General features: G+C 40.0%; 1 protein-coding gene across 4 annotated transcripts; it reads left to right on the plus strand.

Annotated features, from left to right (window-relative positions):
* Positions 1-534: 534 nt before the first annotated feature.
* LOC121673284 (peptidase M20 domain-containing protein 2-like) lies at positions 535-17,995 on the plus strand. 4 transcript variants are annotated; one of them, XM_042046475.1, is made up of 8 exons: positions 535-1,529; positions 1,606-1,754; positions 4,882-5,024; positions 8,033-8,187; positions 10,593-10,728; positions 12,247-12,325; positions 14,976-15,083; positions 15,900-16,044. In XM_042046475.1, the coding sequence occupies exons 1-7, from the start codon at positions 1,098-1,100 to the stop codon at positions 15,043-15,045; spliced, it is 1,164 nt and encodes a 387-aa protein (XP_041902409.1). In that variant the 5' UTR covers positions 535-1,097; the 3' UTR covers positions 15,046-15,083; positions 15,900-16,044. The 4 variants fall into 4 exon arrangements, 2 of the variants coding, with proteins under 2 accessions (XP_041902409.1, XP_041902408.1); XR_006019169.1 differs by lacking the exon at positions 12,247-12,325 and having other exon boundaries at positions 536-1,529; positions 12,427-15,083; positions 15,900-17,995; XR_006019170.1 differs by lacking the exons at positions 12,247-12,325; positions 15,900-16,044 and adding an exon at positions 12,427-12,562 and having other exon boundaries at positions 536-1,529; positions 14,976-15,059.
* The last annotated feature ends 3,083 nt before the right edge of the window (positions 17,996-21,078 follow it).

Consider the following 21,078-nt stretch of genomic DNA (forward strand, 5'->3'; position numbering starts at 1 on the left):
AGTCAGGGGGCCATGAGGGTTACGATGTCCCTCTGCCAGAATTACCTTTCACCCAGCTGGAGCTGATTTCAGCACAGTTGCTGAGTTGGCTTTGTTAGTTTCCTTCTTATCATGGGAGTTCTGCCAAACGTCCTTGTGGCCTGTAAATTCTGCATTCTTTGTACCCACTATCAGCGGGACATTCTGCTTCCCAAGGTTTTTTAACACCACCCCCTCCCCACCAAGTCTGAGAACACTAAAGCACACCAAGCCCTAAAGTTTAACAAGGCAGTTCTTCCAACAAGTAATTTATCTTTCTAATATTTTATGCTGATTTTGGCTGGTGTGGGGTTAATTTTCTTCACAATGGCTGGCATGGGGCTGTGTTTTGGATTTGTGCTGAACACAGGGTTGATGACATAGAGATGTTTTTGTTATTGCTGAGCAGGGCTTACACAGAGCCAAGGCCTTTTCTGATTTTTGTGCAGCTGGGGAGGGGGCTGGGGGTGCTTGGGAGGAGACACAGCCAGAACAGGTGACCCAGACTGACCAAAGGGACATTCCAGACCATGTGGCATCATGCTCAGTATAGAAGGCAGGGGAAGAAGGAGGAATGGGGCCAACGTTTGCAGTGATGGCGTTTGTCTTCCCAAGCCACCGTCAGGTGTGATGGGGCCCTGCTCTCCTGGAGATGGATGAACACCCGCCTGCCCAGGGGAAGCACTGAATTCATTCCTTGCTTTGCTTTCCCTATGGAACTGTCTATCTCAGCTCGTGAATCTTCTACCTTTTATCCTTCCGATCTCTCCGCCATCCCACTGCCGGGGGAATAGGGGAGCGAACGAGCGAGTGGTGTCCGGGAGCACGGCCAGCACGGGCTACGGGCGGGCCCACGAAACTCTGCTGGCTGGCCGGGGGCGCCACACCGGGCACGCTGGGGCGAGGAGTTCCGACTGGGCGCCGCCTCCAGGCCAGGCCGGGATCACGAACTACATTTCCCATCGCGCCCCGCGGCGCGGCAGACGCGATAAAAGGGGGTGTCAGCGCAGGTGTCAGGCCGGCGGGTAGGTGCGGGCGGCAGGTTCGGGTCGGCTGGGGACTGGTGTTCCCGAGGCCTCATGAAGCCGCAGGAGCCGCCGGAGAGCGGCCCCGCCACCGCGCTGGAGGCGCTGAAGCAGCGGGCGTGCGAGAGCGTGGATCTAAACGCGGCGCGTCTGGGTGCGCTGAGCCGCGACATCTGGAGCCGTCCCGAGCTGGCGTACGCGGAGCACCAGGCGCACGACGCCCTGACCCGCTTCTTCTCCGGCGGGGACCTGCCCGGCGCCGCCTGGGCCGTGCAGCCGCGCTACAAGCTGGGCACAGCTTTTCGCGCCGACTGGGGCACGGCGGCCCCACAGGACCCGCTCCGCCTGGCCTTCCTGTGCGAGTACGACGCGCTGCCCGAGCTCGGACACGCCTGCGGCCACAACCTCATCGCCGAGGTGGGAGCCGCCGCCGCGCTGGCGCTGAAGGCCGCCCTGGAGAGCCTGGCGGAGCCCGTGGCCGTGCAGGTGAGGGCCCTGCCGGGAGAGCGGTGGCGAACTCTCCCTGACAGCCCCTGACTCTCTCTGTGCGTTTGTGCTGCAGATCACGGTGCTGGGGACGCCCGCGGAAGAGCAAGGAGGAGGCAAAATAGACCTGATTAAGGCTGGAGCGTTCGATGGCCTGGATGTGGTTTTCATGGCGCACCCCTCGCAAGAAAACGCGGCTTACCTGCCCGACGTGGCCGAGCATGAGTGAGTGGGTGGGTTCAGGTGGAAAGAGGTGGTTTGTTACTAGCCTTTTGTCCCCTTCCTGAGAAGGGAACCTGCTTTAGCAGTGGCTGAACCCAGAACCTTGCAGGTGCCCTTCAGACAAAGGTATTTGCAGTCAGCTAAGGAGCCAGGTTACTGTTAGGGAATGGCACTCTGAGCCATTCTTTCAAAGTGCTGTGTTCAGCCTAGTGCTCAAATCCCTGACTGCTCTGAGATAATCTTCCATGTATCCCAAAAATCCGTTATTTGTTCTGATGTTTTTAGACGTTTCTGTTAAACATGCTTGTGATTATGCCATCTGTTAAAGTAGAATTTAAAGATGCAACTGCAGGGTCTCAAGGGTCATAGTTCTGTGCTTTCCTGGGTGCCAGTCATGTGGTCCACTGTGCATTTTAATCAGTTTGAAAGGTGTTTCAGGCTTGCCTTCCGCCTTTTGAAAAGAACTGGCCAGCTAAGCCTGACCGAAGTTTGGATCTGTAGTAACTTCCACGCTAAATTTAGTCATGGCCATGTTGTGTGTGTTAACTCTCACATCAACTTTTTGGTTTTGATCCAAAGTAGTTCCTGTCTTTCCTTCGTGTTCGTCCCCAGTGTAAGGATGGACAACAGTCCTACCCTCACACAGCTGCCTTTTTTGCCAGCCATGTAACTCTTTGAAAATTATACCTTGTCTTCTTCTGATTAGCGCTGATGTTCATGGACAGCACTGGCTCACTTGTACTTTGAGTCACTTGACTTGTCTTAAAGTACACCTTGCTGGATGTGCATCCCCAGAATTGTATACAGTACATGAGGTGCAATTTCTGTAGATCTTACTCAGCTGATGCAGGGACCGTAGTGTTTCCTTATAATTTTGGAGACAGCTGGCCCTTTTGGGACTTCATCTTCAGTCATTTTCAAGCAATCAACTCTTAGGCAAATGCTTGGTCTTTAAGTATATTCTTTTTTTTAAATACTTTGGAGCTTCATTCTTTTCTTGCTCTACCAGTCTGCAAGGCCATGTTGTTCTTCCTTTGGTGTTACAAACATCTGTTTGCATAGTGTCCCAGCAGTAGTACCAGCAGGTTTTGTTCCTACATTTTATGTGTTACGTGATTCCTGATCCCAGGGTCTTACCTTGCAGAGACCCTGCTAGTAAACTCCCTCCAGTGCAACAGTTTTTTCAAGTATTACATTTGGCTGTCTCAGACTAAATTCTGAATTATTTAAATAACTAATTTTCCATTCATTTATGACTTGGTGTACTGGGAACTGTTTTCAGCTTGTTGTGCTACCATCCAGCTTTGATATGCTTGATTTTACTGACCACTTTGCTTTTACTAGGGCTGTTTCCAGTGGATAATTTGCTTCTGTTACTGCCAAGTGGAATGGTAAAACAGACAGGGTTAATCTTCATTACCTGGCCAGATCTTTGCTATATTCTTTTGTCATTTTTCTAGAGTCTTAACTGGTTATTGTAATCTCCTTCAAGACTTAGCCCAACTTGCATTTACTTTACCTTAAGACTATATTTATAATCTTCAAGATGTAGTTTTCAATGGTAGTTTTGTCTTTCTGCTTGCAATAACCTTTTGAGTTTGATACAGTAACATTTGGAAATCTCTCTTCAGAGATCAAGATCTGCAGTAGGATGCAAGTCCTAGATAGCCTTTAAACCTTTGAATGTGGAGGAGGCGTGGAATTGAAGTGCTGAGTGAAACAATATCTCCAAAAGCCTGAAATACTGAGTTTGTCATGTTTTATGTAATTATGGGATTTCAAAGGTAGAAAGACAGTTTTTCTAATTTGTAATTGATTTTTGGTTGTTTGCAGGGAGTTTAAGGACTGGTGATCTCTAAGTTGCTAGTATTGCCGTGTCTGCAATTCTGAAAGCTGGCTTGTGCCTGAAATAAGATTAACACTAGTGAATACATGCCAAAGTTTGCTGATTCTTACTCACTTGCCCTTCACTTAATCAGCCTATTTATTGTTGGTCAAACAGGATCTACATTCTTTTGCTGGTATTCTTAAACTGGCTTAGGGTGTTCTGCAAAATCTGTTGGGTTTTCCTGAGCGTCTCTGACATTTGTGTAGCAAAAGAAGTACAAGTAAAGGAATGCTGAAATAACTTTTTTTTAATAAGAAACACATGTTTCTTGTGGAAAAAAACATTGCAGCATGACTTTTTGCTGTACTTTGCCTTCTTTCCATTTTTTTGAGAATTTCCAGGGATCTTTGCGAGTTGATTTGAAGGGCTGCAGTCTAATACTTGGGATATTAATGGACAAGTTCCTTGTATTTCTTAATGATAATAAATTTTAAATGAAACTCATAGTCTAGGGAATGGGTTCTATGATTGTCTTGGAAGATTAGTGGAGATGGAAAAAGGCACGTTTAATTTGGATTGCAGCAGTAGTAAGAGATGTTTCCTGTTGCAACAGTACACTGCATTGTCTCTCTCTTTACCATCCAGAATTTAAGTGCTGGTGTTAACTTGAAGCTGTGGCATGGTTGTGAGCACAAGAGGTCACTTCAGGATAACTGGTTAAGTTGGCCTTTGTGCAAGATGGAGGTACAAGTGAGTTAGTCTGGTCATGGCTGGATAAATGGTTGTAAAACTTGACTTTTGTTATTTAGACACGAGTTGTATGTGATCGTACATGCTTTTGCTATTTTACATACTGTACACATTTTATTTGACGAGAATTAGGACACTCAGATTCTAATCCTGAATCAGAGAAAAGGGTTTGTTATCCTCTGAGAAGAGTGTTAGTAACTTTAAGTCTCATAACAGTCAGGTAGTATAAAAAAAGCATTGGAGAAATTTAATTAATATATGAGACGTGTACTCTTCAGGAAAAGGCTACATAATGGTATATTACCAGTAACTCCCTTGCCTGACTGGCTCTTGGTATCATTACATTTTGTTGGTTTTCTAGAAATCTTTCAGCGTTTTTCTGCAAAGATAGTTTAACTATATAACAGTCTAGTGCAAGGTAATTGTTTGGTGTTATGCTACACAAAATTTAAATAACATACATTTGTGTGAACAAAAGGAACTTTTTCATTTCAAAGATTTTTTTTTTTTCACTGAATGAGAAACAAATAAGCAATGCCTTTTATTTCCTAGCGTGACTGTGAAATACTATGGAAAAGCTTCTCATGCTGCTGCTTATCCTTGGGAAGGAGTTAATGCGTTAGATGCTGCTGTTCTTGCGTACAACAATCTGTCTGTTTTAAGACAGCAAATGAAACCGACCTGGAGAGTTCATGGTGAGATCTTCATTAAACCTAATGTCCAGCAAGTAAGAGTTTAGGCTGTCGAAGTACTAACATAGAATATCACACATTCCAAAGTATTGCACTAAAGCACTAAATTAGTATGGTCACTTCAAATATTATGAAACAGCACCATTTCATTTAAATGGTGTGTCTGCAGTCTTTAAAATCATGTCAGTGTCCAGAACTAACTGCTGAAAATAGGCTGAAAGGTCAGATTTGAAAGGGGACTCCGATGCCCAGGTGAAGGCTAGACAAAGTTTAAGTGTTGAAGTTGCAGTTCAGAAAGAAAAAAAAAAGTTCTAAGTTCATTTTGGTACATGATCTTCAACTCCTTAGTATATATGTGGATTTTCAAAGGTGTAAGATTAAATGCTTCCAAACAGTGAAGTATTACTTACTGCATCGCTTTTTTGGTAGACATTCCATTAATTAGATGGCATTTATTGGAAAGGTCTCGTGGTCTGCAATGAAATCTATTTGGTGAGGTACAAAAAACGTGATGGCAGAAGATTATAGTTCTGATTAGTAGCCCAATCAACTAGATGTTCACTGGATTCTAATATTTAATATCTAGTAGGTTTGGGATTAGAAAGGCCATTTTGCAGTAAGACATTAACTATTAAGCTTGGCTCATACTCCTTCAAGGTCATGCATTTCTATCTGTAAAGTGAGAACGGTTCAAAAGGTGAGATGAAGCTGCCCTTTAGCTATAAATCCAGGTTTCCTTATTACACCCAACACAACTTTTTCCAAGTTGAAATTAAGAAACTGCCAATTCTACAGGGCTTTTGAATGTAGAGCTATTTATTTGGAATACTTGTTATGAGCTAAAAAACCTTCCAGAAGTTCTGAGCTAATCATTATGTGTCTTGGCTGCTTGTGCTGTATATAATACAAGTATGTGTTTCTCTCCAGGATATCTGGATGGAGTCCTAATCCTTTTGACTGTAGATGAAGCTGTTTGCAGTTCTGCTCTGCAGTATGCCCAAGTGAATTTCAGACAGCAGGCACAGCCTCTCTATGCTATTTCTCTGTAGAAAACAAGGCACATAACTAAGAGTTTTGGTGTCTGCAACCCATGTGTTGCAGGTTTAAGGTTGAAGATGCCTAAGTCTTCTGTTGAATCTAAGCCTAAACCCCTAAATACTGCTTCATAGTTTATAAAGGCTACATGGGTAATATTGGCAAAAAATCCAAGTATCTAAACAAGCCTTCTAGGGGTAGTGTTTCCTGAACAGCAGCACAACTGAAATTACTGTGTTGATACAACTGCTGTCATAAACCTGGTTTTCAATGTGGAAATATTTAAAATACTTCTGGGAAAGGACAAGCAGCCAGAATGAGATTTAATTTTAGGAATGCTTTCTTTACAGCATTGTGTAGGAGATCTCATGTTGTAGACTTGGAGTATAATCAGTGGCTGAATTAAGTGATCCTAAAATAGTAGTGTTAACCCACTAACAAAAGCTGAAATAATTTCCATTGCTTGAAGTCTAGAATTTCTAACCAATGTTTCATGTACTGAAATATTGTTGTCCTGAGTTTATCTGAGATTTTGCTGTTATCTTTCTTCCCTGCTTATGAATGGAGTATATGTTGCCCCCTTGAAAAACAGGAATGTAGATTTTTTTTTCCTGCTCAAGAAGTTGTATTAAACAGGTTGTAAAAAAAAAGTTTCCATCCAGAAGGGCAAATTGGGTGCTACTAATAGTGTGCAGGCAGCCTACTTTTAATCTAGGTCTGCTGTCCAATCCATATTGCAGTTGTATTGAAATTTAACTGTAGACCTACTCAGACTCTCTCCAGTTCCATTTACAATTGTGCTGGACAGGACAAGTGAAAGCTGTTTATTCATGAAGCTACTTGTTCTGAGAAAGCTTGTTATGGATATGTGTCATGCAAATTTGCATGAATACTCACTGCTTCCTTTCCTGTGATGTCTATGTCTCTCATCTGAGCTGTCCCTATTGTTATGGACAAATACTGATACTGGATTAATTCATTACTTTGTTTTTTATTTTGACTGTATTTGAGATTGGAGGTGAAGTTCATAATCTTAATAGGTTTTCTGCACCAAAAGTAAAGTTTTGTTGCCCATTTGCATCCCATAGATACTGTCTCTTCAGGCCTCACTGACACACATCAGTAACTTCTGCAATATTTCCATTTAAGGTGGAAGTTTCTCAGGTACTACAGAAAACAAATCTAATTCCACATACAAGAATTTGAGGGTAGGAAGCCAGGGAAACAGCCTGTTGGAAGCATCTAGCTGTTAGTGCAATGAAATTTAATGTACAGCTGGGGATCTACAATATTTTCTTGTCGAAATAGCTAAATATTATTGTCTTTTATGGTAATGTCTTTGCCATAATGGTAAAAGATGTAGTCAATCACACTTTTCCTTGAGGGAGAACTTTCAACTCAAACTGCACTTGTGAATAAAGCTACATGTATTATACATTCCAATATTTCTGAAGAATTAATATGAGCAATCTAATTAACTTACTGTGCACTACAATACACACATTATTCCAGTATGGCTGAGAAATGCAATTTACTCAGCTTTTCTTCAAGCTTGCAAAGTAAGTTGGAAACATTCTAATTGAGGAAATGTTTAAAAGTTGGAGTCCAAGTTAACCCTTACAGCATTTTTTTTTTCTTGTTAGCAGACAGATTGCTTTATGACTCCAATGCATTGAATTTTAGGGGATTAATTAGAAATGCTAGTTTGGCTTGACTCTGGGATTTAAAACAGATGTCTAACCAAAGAATGCTGTGAGATTGTGCTGAAAGACATGTACATTTTCCACTTAATCTGACATGATGAAGAAACTTTGTCCACATACAGCATTTTTTACATTCTTTGTATTTCATGCTCAGCTGATATTTTGTTGGTTTTGTTTATGTATTTATAGTTCTTGACTGGGGAATTTCATGACAGGGCTGAAGATCAAGCAATTGCATTTAACACTGACAACATGACTTTTCCCCTTCTGCAGGTGTAATAAAAAATGGTGGTGTGAAGCCTAACATCATTCCTTCTTACACTGAACTGGAGTTTTACTTGCGTGCTCCTTCAAGGAAAGAGCTTTCTGTTCTGACAGAGAAGGTTGAGAACTGCTTCAAATCTGCAGCACTGGCCACAGGGTGCAAGGTAAGAATATATTCATTGTCATGTGTTTCTGTTACCCAGACCAGAACAGGAAATCAAAGTTTATGTTATTTGTCTGCATAGTGTTTAGCCAAAGTAAAACTAAATTACTGAGATACTTTTTGCTGTTCCGTTGCTTTGTGGCCTGAAAGTAAGCTTTGGTTTATAAATAGAGTGCCAGAGAATCCTAGAAGAATCTGTGTTGGGAGAGACCTCTGGAGGTCATCTGGTCTAGTTCTCTGTTCAGAGCAGGACCTCTTAGAGCAGGTTGCTGAGTGCCATGTGGACTTTTGAGTACTTCCAAGGATGAAATTCTACCACCTCTCTCAACAAGTGCTCTACCCACCTCCTGGTGAACAACTACTTTCCTAATGTTTGCTGCAATGACCTGAGCACTGGAACCGGTTGCCTGCAGAGGTTGCAGTGTTTCCATCTTTGGAGATATTCAGAAGCTGGCTCAGTATGGTTCTGGGCAACCAGCTCTAGGTGACCCTGACTGAGCAGGGGAACTGGACAAGATGACCTCTTGTAGGGGCTTTCCCACATCAACCACTCTGTGATCCTGTTGTATCCAATGAGAATTTCCTTTGTTGCTTCTTGTTGCATCACTTTTACATCTGAGAAGTCTGGTTCTGCCTTGTCTGTACCCTTTCCATCTGGTAACTCTAGACCAGCAGTAAGATGCCCTGCTAACCTTCTGTTCTGTGGAGGCTCAGCAGATCAAGTTCTTCCAGCCTGTCCTTGTACGTTATGTTCTCCACTTAATCATTCTGGTGGCCTTCCCCTGGCCTAGCTCCAGTCTTGATTTAAGGAGAAACCAAACAAACACAGATGTTTTCTGAACAAAAAAAAAACAGATGTGGTCTCACAGGGGTTGTCTACATCAGTAATAAAAATACTAAAACACTAATGGCACCAGTCTTGGTTGCAGATGAGTGCTACAAGTAACAGGAAGCAATGTGGTATTTTCTGCCACTGGTTGTAAACACTTGGAGCTTGTATGTCTTGTCATCTGAGCCGGACATGTTGTCATGCAAAGCTAGGTTCGGTCATGCACTATCTGCTTTTAAATGAGTTCCATCTTGTATGCTGGATGTTTACAATCACCTCGTGATTCATGAGCCTGGGTATGAGTTCTAGGAGGATTTATTTGCTGTGTAATCCCTCTGGGAACTTGAGGATAGGATGGTCTGAGGAGTGTGTAGTTTTCAAGGACCTCCTCTTGGCCCTTCAAGAGGATGTGACCTTTAGTTCTGGTTCAGTGAGCTGGAACATCCCTCTGTTTCAGTGACACTTAAAAAATGATAGCTCCCAGACTGCATTTCTACTTCTCTTACTCTGCATCCTTCGATGCATCCTGCCTGATCCCATGTACATACAATTTCTTTAAGTGCCCTGTAATTTCTTTTTGTTTTGCTGTGGGTGATGCTTCTATCCTACAGATAGTGCTGCTAGGCTCAGAGACCTGGGAGGCTTGATGGCAAACCTCACCTGTAGAAACAAGCAAAACAGGTATTGGGTCTTCTGTCTGTTTTTTTCCCATATTCTTGGTCATTAGGTCCATTGCCCCATTAAATAGCAGGCTCATGTAGCAACCACATGTGAAAAACTGAGTGATTTTTCAATAAGCATTTTCATTTCTTTTGCTTTTAGTAAACGGAAGCGTGTCTCTTCTAGCTGGTTCAAGCAATATGATTACCTTGTTTTGTGTTGCTAAAATAGATAGTTCTACTTGCTCTGTTAATTACAGGCTTATAACTAATTCAGCTGTAAAAAAAAAGTATGTGATCATGAAAACAAATAGGTTCGGGGTATGTCAATATTAGCATGTCACTTTTATAGTCTATTTGAGGCACTAGATGTTGTTTTCCTACCATGTCCCCTTCCCTAGATCTAGAAAATGGTTTCAGAAAGTGCAATTTATGCAGAATGAAAGTTAAGATCTCTTTTGAAATTTGACATTGATAGGTTTTTTTCATGTGTTTTCAAATTTCTTACTTGTGTGAAGCCATTTCATGAATGGGGCTGTAATTATTGGAAGCATTCTAAAAAAAGGTAAAATACAGTTTGATAAAAGCCTACATTTATTTCTATGTAGTTTAGTAGTACCTGCAGGCAAAAGACACTGTTACAGGAAATACTTGTTTTCTATTTTTGGAGAAAATTTTGAAATCCTTGCTTCTGGAATTTTTCTGTCTTGTTGAAACTGAACAGAACACCAGCTGTGTTTTGATCAAGGATAATATTTGGCAGAATGTTGTATTTTTGAAAGAAACTTAGCATTTATGTCTGTTTTTCCTTGGGTTTGAAGTCTGGATATGGAGGGGTTTTTTTTGGCCTTCAGATTGTTTACATTAAACTGGTTTACACTGGCAAAAAACTTAAAATAATTTGGGGTTTTTGTCTAGGTGGAAATAAAAGGTGGTGAAAATGATTACTACAATGTGCTTCCAAATAAGAGCCTGCAGAAAATTTACAAGGAGAATGGAAAGAAGCTTGGAATAGATTTTATATCAGAAGATGCTGTCTTGAATGGTTTGTCAGGTAACTCCACCTGCATTTTTCATTGTGACTTAAGCTTGGGTTGATCAACCCTCAAGAGTATAAAATAACAAAATAGAGCTAAGTTAAACACAGTTTGGTCAGAAAAAGCCAAATTACAAAGCTGAAGCTCTGTAAAAGCTGGCCTGTGTTTCTGTATTTGTTGTAGAAGCTAAGAACAGGTAAGAAAAGCAGTAAACACCTATTGATAATAGTTCTGAAAGTATTTCAAGTAATAAACAGTTTGGTTTGGGGAAAGGACAGAAAGCTAAGAGCAGTATTTCTGAGAACATCAGGATGTGTAATAAATTGTCTCATTCTGTGGCTTTAAAATACAGAATCCTGGATTGCTATGAATAGGGATGAGACTTTGTTTTTAGGAACCTTGTTTAGTAATATTTTCCAAGCTTACATATAAACAAGTCTACCAGAATCTAACAATTATTTTAGAGGGAGTTTTTGGAGAGATTTATAAATGGAAGTTTAAGCATCTCACTCACCCTAATTTAATCTTTTCATTAACAGGTAATTAATTACATGCCTCTAGTTTTAGTTCGTGAATTCAACAGATTAGTTTTCCAAAGGGTGCTCTTCAAGTAGGTGTTCTCTTCTGGGTCTTGACTATGTCTCAAATGATTTAACTTTTTTGATCTCAGAGCTATAACAGAAATGGGAATTCTTGAATGCTTAGGTGGGTTTCTTGTTATCCTTAACGCTTTTTTTCAGACTCTTCCTACAGGAGCTCTGTTCAAGTCTCAACTTCTGCTCATACTTTTAGCCTTAACTACTGATCTTAATTGTATTTATGAACATTTTTACTCCATTCACGCTAAAGGTTTTTCTCTTAGAAGGAAAATACTGTTCTCAGTAAAAAGTTATTAGTTTGATTGTGGTACTTATCTTCTCTATATTAAATGCAGATTATCTTCGGAGTTTGGGCAAACTTGGTGTTTAGGAACAGCTCTCCAACCTTTTTTTTGTGGGTAGGGGAAGCATTGTATCTAATGGTATTCTTGGTATCTAACGGTAGTGGATTTTTTCCCATTGCTTACTTCCCCTCCAAATTAAACACTGGTTCATTGTCTTGTGTTTAAAACCAAATTATAGCTAAAGGCAGATTTTTTCCTTCTTTCTTCAGTGTAATACAAATAAGATTTACTACTTTGCTCATTTAGCCAAAGATAGGGGCTGAGGAACCTTAGAATGTTTACTGTAGTGCAGCTTTCTGGAGCTCTGCTAGTTGGTTCCTCCAAACCATTGTAGTAAGGATGATCACGAATTTTGGTGATCTTGCATTTATTCAGAGGACTTGAAGTGAACTTTGCACAGACACCCAGTTGCAATAGGGCTTTCATATGTAAGTTACATGATATGCTAAATGTTAACTATTAACTTGCTTAAACCAAAATTCCCTGTATGGCTGTCCTGTCTTTGAATTGCATGTCAAATGTCAAAATGTGCTTGAGCAATTGCTTTTTTATCTCGCACTGCAGCAGGTTTTACTGAATTTTCTTTCCACAGCTTCTCCTCTGAATATTTGCAGTGGGAATTCAGGAGAGATAACACAGCACAGTCTCCAGAGCCATAGGAGTGGAACTTTGTATGCTACCCTTTTCTGGGGGGGTTGAGTATTTTGTGTCGTCTTTTTCAAGACCTCTATTTCTGTTTAGTTTTCATGTGGTTTTCAATGTTTTCTTTTAGGATATCAGTTTCTTCTGTTGAAAGGGAAGGAAGATAGCTCAGTTGCTTCTCCATGTCTGTGCAGCAGAACAGTCGTTAAGAGATGAGCGTACTCGCTGCCACCTCTGCACGGGTATTAGTGTCGGTCTGCTCCCAGGTATCGCTCTAGGCAGATAAGCGTCACCAAGGCTTCCTTGAGTACAGCAAATCACACGACTCTGGGTGTGCCCCACACAGCTCTGCTCGCTGGGCACATAGCCAGGGTGGTGTGACATAATGTGAAACTGAGCTAGCTTGGACCAGGTGCCAGCACCTGTTTCTCCTTCCACTGGTCGTAGGGTGGCTTTACTACAGGATATCCATAACCTCCTAAAGCAGATGGCTTAGTTAAACATGCCTTACTTGAGGCACCCACATGTGTGATAACTTAGTCTGCTCAAAATTTAGTATTCATGGGGTTCATTGGCTTCCTGTACACAAGACTGATGAAGAAAATCTTAAGAAGGTCTAGTATTTTTGTAGGTAGTTTTGAAAATTCCACTTTTGAAGCTTGGGACTGTATCTAAACATTTCTTGGAATCATGTTTGTGGTAATACTGACTGCATTAAATATTCAGTGATTGAAGAGGCTTCAGGATATATTTTTGAGAGGCTGAAACTCCAGTATCTCTCTGTTGAAGATAGTGCAGAATTATGTGTATTGCATTGATAACTGCAATTATTGATGCTTCTAGAAGGAATCCCAATCTGTACGTGTCTAGCAAGCATACAATTTCAGATGTTTGTATGGAAACCATTGGAACACCTGATGTTCTAAACATACCTCTATGTTATTCCCCTAAAGGGTGTAACATTTTTTCTGATAGAGGAGAAGATTTAGCTGTCACCTTTTTATTAAAAGCTGCGTGGATTTTGCCTCTCCATATTACTAGAAAGTACCCAATTTAAATCCCTTCTATTCAGCAAAAATAACATGTTGACTGGTAGTGCATTGAATATGGATATAAATTTAGGAGGAATGACGTGACCGAGAGCTATGATGGAGTGAAGTTTCTAATGTTTTGTTTGCTGAGTGAGAGTAGGGAAAAGGGCAACACAGTTTGCAGCAGTTCATGTATTGGGACTTAGTAAGGCAGGTCTAGAACCCTTGGTTTAGTCTGGAGTATGCACAACTACTGGTTTGTCTGTCTAGGTTGAGCAAAGAATGAATCAGTAGTGCAGACTACTGGAAATTAAATTAACTTGTTGCTGTGCCAAGAGTTGGATTTTCTTCAAATGCATCCTGAATTTATGGGAAGAGATGTTTTTGAACAAGCTTTGCTGTTTCCATTATCTGTAAGCAAAGTAAATAGCAAACTCTTGTCCTTACAACGTAGGCTCTATGGACTCACTTTCACTACCTATAGGCTTCCAAATAAAATCTGTATTCTTCAATCATTTAATTATTAAATCTTAAGGCATTAGCAATATCTTCTCATCATGAAGTATCACTATATAGAGGCTATCTGATGTGTTTCAATTAATTTTAAATCTCTGGAACAGTCATTTTATACACCATTGCTAAAGAAACCAATTCTTGAATCTCTGGCCTCAAAAAGTTAAGTGAGATCTTAGTGCATCATCCCTATTTTTCCCTGCTACAAAACAATGCTTACTCTGGTATCTGGATTTCACAGTAACTGGTATGTTGATTTCCCCAGCTCCGAAATGTCATTTAACAAATAATGAGGGGATTGCTTGTTTGGGTGAAAAAAAAGGCACTTGGGATGTAGTTGGGGATATAGTTGTAAACTCTTGGACGATTTACTATGAAAAATCTTCTACTTTGGGATGATATCATTAAGTAGATAAGGCTGTGAGGTAGGTGCTAGATAACATACTGAAAGTGATAGGCATGAAGGAATCATCATTAAAATCTGCAGCATTGGTATCAGGTGTTTGTCTGCAAAGCCCTAGCATTTTGTCTGGAGTTTAGTTCTGATTTTATTTCAGGGGTGCTTGTGCCATTAGGATTTCCATAACTGAGAATAATCAAAACATATGGGGGAAAAAACTGCTGCCCTCAATCTGTTTTTGTTTCAAGATGAGTAGTTTCTACTTCAGTGCCCTACAGAATGCTGAATATTTGCATATTGCTGAGCAGTAGGAATTGTTGGGCCTAGTTCTAAGGGCTCTAACAGGGAAATAGCTGAACTACCTTAAACTCCCAAGGTTTGCAGCTTTCCTGTTTCTGAATTAACAGCTTACTATCAGGAGATGCTTGATAAAAAATGAGCAGTAAAAGGAATAGGAACATGCTGATACATCTTCCTTGCAGTCCAGTAACTGATCATTGATCAGAAGTGCACTGGAGAGCAGCACCTGAAGATGGTTAGTTAGGGAAAACACCTTGGTGACAGGAGATATTTGTATGGGTAATGACTCATTAGGATTGTTTTTTTTCTAGTATTTGGGGCAAAGGATATTCCATTTTAGATATGGGCTGGAAAGAATCCCTATCATGCATTTTCTTACAGCATTCAAAACTGCATAACGCTTTTTCATTAAGAAAATCTCTATGCTGCTCCTAGGTTCCACAGACTTTGGAAATGTCACATTTGTGGTCCCTGGGCTTCATCCTTATTTTTATATTGGCTCTGATGCACTGAATCATACTGAGCAGTACACAGAAGCTGCAGGTGAGTGGAAGTGAAAAGGGTTAGGGGTTTATATTTGGAATCCTTAAGCATTGTATAGACTGTTTGCTGACTGCTCACTACAGCAAATCTAGAAATTAGAAATATTTCAAATTACAGAGAATTAAAACTTTCCCAAGTTTCACTGGTATTGAAAACTACTGCATAGTAAATGTTTAAAAGTCTAAGTTCTAGGTCTGAAACTGGCTGCATGTGAATACCTTGTAGAAACAGGGTTGCTTTTGTCAAGCATGATGTACTCTGAGCTGCGTACAGACCCTGAAATAATTAACATTAATAGTAGAGTTGCAGAAAATGCTGACAATGTAGAATTTTTGGGTTTGTGTTTAAGATTACATGTATATGGGTATTATGACTGCTCCTCATAGTAAAAGCCTGATTTGATAGTACTATGTAGACAAAAGAAATTAGAAGGATTCTCCATAACAGCATATTCAGAAGAATTTCTAAATGTGAGCCAAAAGATAGAAGTCATTTTAACTCCTAAAACACAATACTTTGGAAACGTAATAGTGCTACCTTATAAAGCTCCACGTTTTCTACAGAGTGCAATGTGAACACTCACTTTCCTGTTCTCTTAGTTGTTTATATCAGTAGCAGAAAGTTAAGTACTTGCAAGTGAAAAAATGTTTTGAGGCATGGGAAAATCGGTATACTTCATGCAAGTTGATGTTTACGAAAATGTTCTTGCAGCTGAAACTTACAGATCTTATTTTATAAAATATGTCTTACGCAGTAAGCAAGTGGTTTAAACATTGGTAATCCAACCTGAAATTCCTCTTACTTCTTTTTGTGCAGGGTCACAGACCGCTCAGTTCTATGCCTTGCGCACAGCAAAAGCTTTGGCAATGACAGCACTGGATGTCATTTTCAAGCCAGGTCTGTTAGAAGAAGTCAGGGAAGACTTTAGAGAAGTGAAGCTGAAAGAAGAGGAGCAAATAAATCCAGTAGAACCTAAAAAAGGATCTGGTGTCGGTGTAGGAGTATGTGCATCACACTAAACTTCATTAAAACTTTCTCAGTAGGACTGACTTAATGGAAATGCTGTATTTAAATCCCAGTAGGGACTGAACAAATACATAGCTGAAGAAATGATGTTTTTATTTTATTTGGACTTTAGGAGAAGCAAATAGTGTAATTGCTCTCAAAAATGTGCAATTTCATCTAGCTGTAATGTTTGTGTTCAATATGGTGATGAATTTCATACAGAGATCTCAAATATGTTGTCTTTAATTTGCAGAGTTGAATAAATTATAGTGATTAGATCCCTTGTCAGTGATTTGCTATTTAGTGCTCTAGTAATATTCCTTATAAAGGAAGTATGGCAGTTTTCTGTTCTAAAATAAGCACTTTTCATTTAGTGATCATACGCTGAATCTGATCTGTGAAGCTTTTATGAAATTTCTGGTCAGTCACTTTTCTTGGCACAAGATGGAGACTTAAAACATGAGCTGGTTTCACTGGAGAGAAGGGGCTATGTTTGGAAATATACCTGGTTTTGATAATAGTAGCTTCTAGAAATGGAAGAGAACTGTTTTTGGAAATGAAATCTGTAAAGCTTGATTGTCCTGAAATGCACTGATTTTCCTCCTAAAAAATTTTGGAGGTGTTGTGGAGCAGTTATGGATCACAAAATTGGGAAGCAACTAAATGTTTATTTGTTTAAATTAACACATTTAAACTACTGTGGCAGAAATTCTGCTCTGAGGCAATACAGGTGTCCACATGAGGTGTTGCATTAGTGTAATTGGTCTGAAGGAGGTGTATAAATTTAGCTAAACCAGTGGAAATCTTTGTCACAAAGCTCCAAGTGTGGTGCCATGAAGCAGTAAGTGGTTGCGTGCAAGCCCCTCTAGTAAGCTCAGAGGAGCTTGCAGTGAGGATTGCTGGTGCAGTAACTGCCTTCTTTAACCTGTTTGTTCCCATGTCCTAAGCAGCAGATCTGTTAAGTCTTGCCAGTTGTCCTTTCTGTGTGTTGCATGGTTAGTCCATTTAATCCTTGGTTTTTGCTTCCCAGAGACATTAATACTGCAATTTTATTGAGGTGGTGGTCTGTGTGCCCAGAGGTATTAGGATGTCTTTTAATTCACTGGTTAAAGATCTGGTGAGTACACAGAAAATAAGTCAGTGGACAGATGGAGAGAGAAAGCAACTTGGTGATTAACGTTTTCCTAAGCACAGGTATTACTGTAAGCTTCAGAAAGGAAGGCAGGCAGGAAGTCAGGGTAACTGACTTTCAGAAACCTTTTTTTTTTTAATGGTGTCTAAATTGTAAACTCTAAAATTCTATTCAGAATTTATAGTCTGTTGAGTTCTGTATTCACTTTAATTTTACACCAGCATCCTTGCTTTCATTAGCAAGTTTTCCTGGATGGATGCATGAAAGAGATGAAGGTGGGACTCTGAGCGATAGGTATGTCCAGGATAGTAAGTTGAATAATAAATCCAACTGAAATTTGTTCTAATGTTTGTCAAAGGAACTTTGTCCTTAACTTTTAATTTACAGTCTGCCTTGCCAGTTCTTGGACACAATTGCAATTCATTAAGATCTCCTGGGTTAACAGACTAGTGCATTGATTTCCTTAGCACACATGAGTTTTTATTTCTTCCTGCATGAACTGCTTAACTCATTGCTTTGCTGTTTTTAAGATGAAGTGTTTGGATCCCACATAGATAGCACATGCTGTGGTGTTGTGTTTCCTACAAGCTGATGTACATTAAAGGCTTCTCAGTTCTCTTTGTCCTTCTTGGTGGCATCATATCCAAGATCAGTTAATTAAACTTCTCTGAACTAAAAGCATATCTTCATTTTGTTGTAATCATTGCTGGAATTAAAATGGGGTTGAAATACTGATTAAAGATGAGTTGATATTAATAAAGGAATTTAATTGTGATTGAATTTTCTTTGCTTAATATTGGGATGCTGCATGGTTTTATTTGAGTAGCATGTTTGAGTTTTTTTTCTTTTTTCCCCCTAGTTATGATTATGTAAGATCGAGGGTGTTTTAAGCTTTCCATTTTGGTCTGCATTTGTGAGGGTTAATGCCTTTCAAACTCAGTATTTAATGTTAGTCTTTATAATCTTAGGGCTGTTTTAACTGTTAAAACATGCTGGAATTGATATAATAGTAGGAATGTGAGCTTGTGAGTGATCTCTGAAGGATCTCTGTTAGGCTAAAGCTAGTCTAGCCTTCAGTTTGAAGTGGCATTATTGCCAACATGTGGTCAAGGTAGTTTTGGCTTCATTTGCCAAATCCTTGAATCCTCATTCAGTCTTCTTTCTCAACTCCCCATGTGAGCTAATTCCAGTTTGTCTCAGAATGTTCGTTCTTGAACTAAAGAAGTTTGGGAATTAACCTTGCGATTTTGCTAGCACAGTGATACTATGGATGGGAGAAGCTTGGTTCCTGTGGGAATAAAACTTTGATTTTCAATCATTTGTGCTCATAAATCACATGTATATGAAAATATCTGGCATGCTTTTTAAGTTGCCCTAACTGCAGTCTTCCCCAAGCTGTTTGTAATTTAAGAATATTGGAATATTTGTCAGGAGTAGTATTATAAGTAATTAATCAAAATGTGGAGGTGATGAACTGTAATGGCTGAAATTATTCTGAACAGCTGATGGCAAGTCACAGCTGTGAAAGGATGAGGTGATTATGTCCAGATGTTTTGAAGAACGTAAAGCCTCTGCCCGCCTACCAAGCTACTGTGTTTCCTTATTTAGTATCTGTCTTAGAACCTGAGTAAAAGATAGACGTGGTTTAAAGCAAAACAAAAAATGAAACATGAAATGTGATGGGTTTATTTTTTATGAAAATATTTGGAGGAGAGAACTTGCAACCTGCTGTGTTCCTGGTGTAGAAGAGCCCAGCAGCCTTTCTTCAAGCCGTAAGTGGGAAGCAGTTTAATGTTCTTGTCAATCTTATTTCTATAATCATTTCCCTCCACTGTGAGTGCTCTGTACCTGCTCCCATTGCAGTCACAAGGACCAGAACTGTGTTCCTCTGAGGAAGAGTCACGACGCAAAAGCTGTCAAACTCTAGTATTCATTGAATGATCTCATAACTTACTAACAGCATTCTTTGAAACATACATTTATTTAGAGCAAAATGTTTAGGAATAAATAATTTTGAAATAAAGAAAAAGTCAGTCTATATTATTTCCTTTTTACCCCTGAGATCTGCAATTTCCTTGTCCTGCAGACAGCAGCCTTCCACAGAGCCTTTGTCCACCAGACTCTTTCATTGGCTGCTGCTGCCACCCACATTTTGTTCTTACTACAGAGCAAAAGTGAATCCTGCATAAGTGTTCTTACCCAAACTCTGCTAAGCCAAAGTTGGATAAGATTGCTGCTGATTCAGATTCCTCTAGGCACTAATGGAAGCCAAAAGTATCTGGCAAATGTACTGAGGATTTTTCTCAAGCTACAACTGCATCTAATGTCCTTATTTAAAAATAAAATGAGAAGCCAAATGCTTCAGTCCTAATGAAGCCCACATGGTTGAGGATAGTGTAAAAATATGGTGCTATTGTTTATGATAGCTCTAGAGTTTCAGAGAATCACAGAATAGTCTGGGTTGGAAGGGAGCTTAGAGGACCCTTTAGTTCTTCATGCCTTCTCACTACTCACAGAATCATATAATTTCTTTTCCTACTCCAGCCTGGCCCTGAACACTCTCAGGGATGGGGTATTTGCAGCTTCTCAATTGCAGACTGAAGTTTGCCTCCTTGCTGCTTCCCCCTATCAATAATTATCATCATCCTTAAAGGCCATCAAAGGCTTCAGCCTCCAAATCTACAAGCTAGCTAGATGTGCTCACAGATGGAACCTGTGTCTATCCACAATACCCACAGACCTGCCTTCTGTAAATAGCCTCATTCCAGGCTGGGCTTTGGGTTAATCTCAAAGAAATTGCAGATTATTACCCAAAGCAAGAGGACCGAGGACTGTAATGCACACAAGTCTGAGGTAAAAAGCTTAGCATCATCATCATGGTGATCTGGAGTGTGCATGAGGCTTCTTATCAGAGCCTGCCTGTGAAACCCTGGGCCTCTCCAGCCCTACAAGATTTAAGGACATTTGGTATTCATCTGGATCAGGTCCTGAGCAAAAAGGTCTTACATACATGTATAAACTCATGGAGATCATGCTTTTGAAGGTAGAAAACACACGATGCTGTACAAACGTGAAGTTTTATTGTGATTTGGGGTGTTTCTAGAAATAAACAAAAGCAGACAAACCTCTCTGCTTTCCTTAAGTGGGAAGGAGCAGAGTGTCAATGACTGGATACAAAATGCATACAGTGAAAGGTTAAAAGCTAAAAAGTGTGTATGTAAATATGTTTAATGAGTACAGTTGCTGATAGCAAATACTGACTGTGTATGACATATCCTGTAGTTATAGAATACATGTATATACACATTTATATAAGACTGAAAAGGCACTAGAGTTTCCCAAATAAAACACAAGTAAATTAACAGTGTAAATCCAAACACTGAGGTTGGGGTATCAGTTTAGGGAGTTGTGCTGAAAGGGAAATTCTGAAAAATTGTATGGGAAGTTAGAAACCAGGTTCCCACTGAAAGCCAGGGAATTCAAAAGTCCAGCTCCCCTTTGTATCTTCAAAATCTCCCTTAATATACTGATCAGATGCCAAATAATGTATGTAGTATGAGATTAATGAGTCTATAAAGGAATGTACTGTACTGCAGCAAACTACAGAACATTAAGCTTCTTATGGAGCTGAAAAGCTTACTATAAAATCTGGCACTCCTGTTCATGCTATTCTCAAATTGTAGGAATAAATGGGTTCTTGCAATACTGAGAATCTAAGTACATTACTGTGCAAGTTTGCCCAAGAAATCTTGGAGCTATTTGTGGGGAAAGGTGCCATCAGAATAAGGAGTAAGGTAGGGTGGGCAAACCTGGTGGTCAACATTTCATCTGCTTTTGCCAGAGTGACCTTTTTACTTT

Source organism: Corvus kubaryi, unplaced genomic scaffold (genome assembly GCF_017639235.1).
Source record: "Corvus kubaryi isolate FWS band 111438036 unplaced genomic scaffold, C.kubaryi_AGA036_p1.0 65328, whole genome shotgun sequence".
Classification (NCBI taxonomy): Eukaryota; Metazoa; Chordata; class Aves; order Passeriformes; family Corvidae; genus Corvus; species Corvus kubaryi.

Excerpts from the sequence above, each read along its gene's own strand:
- LOC121673284 (XM_042046474.1), top strand. The coding sequence starts at position 1,098 with ATGAAGCCGCAGGAGCCGCCGGAGAGCGGCCCCGCCACCGCGCTGGAG. Across the intron at positions 1,530-1,605 it reads CGGAGCCCGTGGCCGTGCAG|ATCACGGTGCTGGGGACGCC; the intron begins GTGAGGGCCCTG and ends TTTGTGCTGCAG. Across the intron at positions 5,025-8,032 it reads ACCGACCTGGAGAGTTCATG|GTGTAATAAAAAATGGTGGT; the intron begins GTGAGATCTTCA and ends CCCCTTCTGCAG.